Source organism: Sinocyclocheilus grahami, unplaced genomic scaffold (assembly GCF_001515645.1).
Source record: "Sinocyclocheilus grahami isolate Dianchi unplaced genomic scaffold, SAMN03320097.WGS_v1.1 scaffold186.1, whole genome shotgun sequence".
NCBI lineage: Eukaryota > Metazoa > Chordata > Actinopteri > Cypriniformes > Cyprinidae > Sinocyclocheilus > Sinocyclocheilus grahami.
Window position 1 is genome coordinate 713,002 of NW_015505365.1, and position 5,185 is coordinate 718,186.

Sequence of the window (5,185 nt, forward strand, 5' to 3'; positions counted from 1 at the left end):
GATTTTCTCAATATTTTGATTTTTTTGCACCCTCAGATTCCAGATTTTCAAATAGTTGTATCTCAGCCAAATATTGTCCTATCAAAACATACATCAATGGAAAGCTTATTTATTCAGCTTTCAGATGATGTATAAATCTCATTTTCTTAAAATTTACTCTTATGACTTATTTTGTGGTCCACAAATGGTTCTTCTATGGCAGGGGTGGCGAACGTCGGTCCTGTAGAGCCGCAGCCCTGCAGAGTTTTGCTTCAACCCTAATCAAACACACCAGAACAAGCTAATCAAGGTCTTCAGGATCACTAGAAAGTTATAGGCAGGTGAGTTTTATCAAGGTTGGAGCTAAACCCTGCAGGAACGTGGACCTTGAGGGCTAGTAGGAAGCTACAGGCAGGTGAGTTTTAATTAGGGTTGGAGCTGAACACTGCAGGGCTGCGGCTCTCCAGGACCGGAGTTCGCCACCGCTGTTCTATGGCATCGCTGTGAAGAACCTTTTAAGCACCTTTATTTTTAAGAGTGTATTAAACACCACTAATAATCAAAACTCCATATGTCAAAATGAAAACATTCTAGTTTGCAAGCAGCAAATGCACTGAAGACTGAGAAAGAATTGATAGTGCCATTAAACACATCTGCAGTTCTGTGTTGTTCATGTTAAAGAGAGGCTAAATTGCGGCGATTATGTGAAAGGTTGATAATCTGAGAAGCAGACGGTCTCTGGGGGGAGTGAGTCTAATCTGCTGGAGGACACAGTCCGACAATCATGTTGCATAATTATCCATGAGGATTACAAACATGCTAATTTCACACCCAAATGCACATATACTTAACACAAATGTACACCAGTCAAATGTTTGGACACACTTCAGTGAATTTATTCTTTTTATTTCTTATTTTAGCTTTCTATTTTCACTTTAATTTTAGTTACAGTTTTAGAAATTTTGTTCGTTTTTTTTTTTGTCATTTTCTTTAGTCTTTGGGTTTAATTTAAACATTTTTATTTAGTAGTATTAGTATATAACGAAAATGAGAAATGTTGCCTTGACAACTATAGCTGAAATAGTTTTTGAAAATTATTTTATATTTTATTTTAGTTCAGTTTTTTAAAATCATTTTTTGTATGATTTTAGTTTTAATTACAGTTAAGTATAAGAACTGAGCTGTGCACTTTAGGTCAGTGAAAAAGAAATAGAATAAAACAGACAATATATGGACTTGTTAATACCTGGTTCAGACTACACGATATTTGTGTCATTCACGATACTCACTGTGTCAGATCACACGATTTTGACTCCTAAAATCTTGTCGTGCCGTGGACAAGAAACATGTCAGACTACACGTTGCTTCCCGACCATTCATCGTGTGCCGTCTTTAAGACCATTAGATCTAAAGATTTATGTTAATATGATAAATACAAATAATTATAAATAAATAGGAATCATGTCAACTGATTTATGAATTTTTTTACAAAGCTAATTTAATTTAATTTAATAACAAGAAGAAAACAAATGCTTAGCATTCAATATATGGATATAATGGTTTTAAAAGGATAACAAGTTGCACTTCATGAAGATGGAATCTAGATGAAGCAACCATTTTTATAATTTCATATCGTTTTTCATGATTTTACTATTATTTTCAAATGTAATAATAAAGAAAGAGGAACAGCGATCATCAGTCATTTTCCAAGAATTCAGACGGTTGTGTGATGTGGCTCAGTAGTTTGATGTGTGTGCCCATGCAGACTGTGTGCTGAACTGGTCTGAATGGGTTAGTTGTGTTCTAGAACAGTAACTACCACAGAAATGCATTAGTTTCATGAGTCATGCGGACATACATGGCCCGACAGGGTAAAGATCACACGCAGAAACATCAGTCAAAGCCAACAAATGCACTGAAAAACTTTCAGAAAACTCATTCTTTGAAAGTAAATGAATGAAGATTAAGACAATGTGACTTTGTCCCTGAAGTTGACTGAAAATGTTTCTCACATGGAAAAGCTATTTTTAAATCTTGATATTTCTTTCTGTATCTATCTATCTATATTTGATAAATTACCTGATATACGCCACAAGGAAGTATAGCACAGGTGCACTTCCTTCACTCTCTCCATGCTGCCATGACAACGCCAGTTCTGTGTCTGACACTGGGACCACTTTAGGCTGGGTCGGAGGTGCAGGAGGCATGCACTTTTCTACAAAATAAGAGAACAATTTCCTGTACATTGATTATTTCTGTTACTTAAAAAACCGGATGAGCGAAATGCACAGTAATGCTGATCAAAATGCATGTTTTGGGGTTTGTCTGCTCACCAAGAGAGCCAGTGCTGATGTCCCGGGGCATGCTGGGTCGGCCCTCCCCTGCCCAGCCGTACGCCCCCACACTGACTTTGAAAGTAAATGAATGAAGATTAAGACAATGTGACTTTGTCCCTGAAGTCGACTGAAAATGTTTCTCACATGGAAAAGCTATTTTTAAATCTTGATATTTCTTTCTGTATCTATCTATCTATCTATCTATCTATCTATCTATATTTGATAAATTACCTGATATACGCCACAAGGAAGTATAGCACAGGTGCACTTCCTTCACTCTCTCCATGCTGCCATGACAACGCCAGTTCTGTGTCTGACACTGGGACCACTTTAGGCTGGGTCGGAGGTGCAGGAGGCATGCACTTTTCTACAAAATAAGAGAACAATTTCCTGTACATTGATTATTTCTGTTACTTAAAAAACCGGATGAGCGAAATGCACAGTAATGCTGATCAAAATGCATGTTTTGGGGTTTGTCTGCTCACCAAGAGAGCCAGTGCTGATGTCCCGGGGCATGCTGGGTCGGCCCTCCCCTGCCCAGCCGTACGCCCCCACACTGACACGGTACTGCATGGCCACCTTCAGGTTCCCGATCACCACATCCTAACAGACACACGGGAACAGCTTAGCATGCAAGACAGCACCATATGGCATTAACAGAGAAACAGATACTGAACATCCACTCACAAAGCTGGCTTGGCCGTCAAACTGTCCCTGTAAGATGAAACAAAATTTCTGCTGAAGTCAAATTGTTCATTTCAACTGTGGTAAAGTTACACTGAAGCCTCGCAATCACTATACTCTGACAATTCATAGTTTATTATTCTATGTATTATTTATTATTATTTATGCATGTACACACTAACACACACACATTTATACTATACAACAATTTATTATTATTAATAATAATAATAATAACAATAATAATCTTAAAGCGATGGGACATACAGTTGTGAGCATTTCCAAACTCAATGGGACTTCCAGGGCAACAGCACTGCTAGTCGGACGATTATTCCTCATCTCCGTGTAAAACACCTGGTCAATAAAATAAATAAATATTTACATGAACACCATGTAGAATGGCCCATCATTGGTAAATCATTCCTGCGGTTACATATATACAGCACTAGTGTGGAAATCTGAGCAAAAATAAGAGAGCCTTGTAATCGCAATCTGGCAACAGACAGATACCTGATGGATTTTATCCCATAAGCAACCATAACAGCATTAACATGTTAACACAGAGATTCTTAGTAACCTAACAAGCAACCAGAGATGAATAGGATGAATACAAATAGGATAAAGGGGGAAAACCCAAAGCACTTCACTTCTTCACACATGTACAGTAGGTCAATTAGTAATCACTTCTGTCTGTAATTAAAGGAGAAGTGTGCCATTTCTGCACCACTAGTGGCAACGAATGGAACTTCAGTATGACTGGACCTGATGGTGAGCTCATATAAATATCAAAATCATAACACTCAATATGGTGGCTATAGTCCTGCCTTCACAAAGTTGTTTACTCAAGAACCATCCCTGGATTATTACAGTTAACTAAAACTAAAATCATAAAAAAGAAGAAAAAAAATCATTAACTGAAATAATATATATATATATATATATATATTTATTTATATACAATTCTTGATAAAGTATTTGACTAAAATAACTAAAACTAAAATAAGAAATCATAAAAAATTATACAGACATTTTTAAAATAAAATCTAAAAATTAAAAAAATTAATAAAAACTGTAATAGTATCTCAATGATATAAAATTAACACTAATAACGGACCTATTTTGGTGGAAAAAATGGTTTGTCTGACTAAATAAGTGAGCAGCAGTGTCTGTTATTTAGTTATCACTGTCATATGATAAACACTGGGAATCAAACTAAATATTGTAGAAACTTCATTTTCTGTAAAGTTGCTTTGCAACGATTTGTATCGTAAAAAGCGCTATACAAATAAACTTGAATTGAATTGAATCAAGCAATCAATATGTTATGCAATTAGCAGAGAGGCACCGATTTTTTTTTTTAACAGTTAAAGCACAATTTTATGATTTAAAAAGATGGCAGGATTTGTACCTTGTAGCCAGTGATAGTGCTGACGTGTCTACGGGGCATTTTCCACCGGACACTGAATGCAGTGCAGTTCACCGTCTCCAGCTGAATGTCCAGCGGTGGACTTAACCTCTCTGACAGCAACAACAGGAAACAAAATCAACATTTTAGCATTCATTTGTTTATGTACAGTAAACTCTTATGAACAAAGGTGCTTTCTTGGAATCTATGATTTCATGAAGAATCTTTAACATCCATAGAACCTTTCTATTGGACAAAAAGAGGGTAAAACGTTTCTTTAGAATATTAAAATGTTCTTCACACTAAGGGAAAAAAAAAATTTTTTAACCTAAAATGGTTCTTATATGGCACTGTGAAAACCCTCTATCAATAATTTAGCTTCTTCCAATGAAAAGGCATCTAGTCTGAATCAGGAGAGAAATATGCACAGATCAAGCTCCATTTATAAACAGTCCAAAATAGTTCTAAACAAGTATGTAGGTGGATTTTGATGTGCGATGGACTTTTTCAATGGAGGAAGCTTTATTATGGATTATGATTATATGTGACCCTGGAGCACAAAAGCAGTGTTAAGTTGCTGGGGTATATTTGTAGCAATAGCCAAAAATACATAGTATGGGTCAAAATTATAGATTTTTCTTTTATGCCAAAAATCATTAGGATATTAAGTAAAGATTATGTTCCATGAAGATATTTAGTAAATTTCCTACCGTAAATATATCAAAACTTCATTTTTGATTAGTAATATGCATTGCTAAGAACTTCATTTGAACAACTTTAA

At 35.7% G+C, this 5,185-nt stretch overlaps 1 protein-coding gene across 1 annotated transcript in view; it reads right to left on the reverse strand.

Moving 5' to 3' along the window:
- The window catches only part of egflam (EGF-like, fibronectin type III and laminin G domains), a 24,833-nt gene that overhangs the window by 13,673 nt on the left and 5,975 nt on the right, over positions 1 to 5,185 (reverse strand). Inside the window, exons 4-8 of the mRNA XM_016284662.1 lie at positions 3,003 to 3,029; positions 2,801 to 2,918; positions 2,547 to 2,682; positions 2,313 to 2,383; positions 2,059 to 2,194 (exon numbers count right to left, since the gene is read on the reverse strand). Coding sequence (XP_016140148.1) covers positions 2,059 to 2,194; positions 2,313 to 2,383; positions 2,547 to 2,682; positions 2,801 to 2,918; positions 3,003 to 3,029 — 488 coding nt within the window. The remainder of the gene's footprint in view (positions 1 to 2,058; positions 2,195 to 2,312; positions 2,384 to 2,546; positions 2,683 to 2,800; positions 2,919 to 3,002; positions 3,030 to 5,185) is intronic.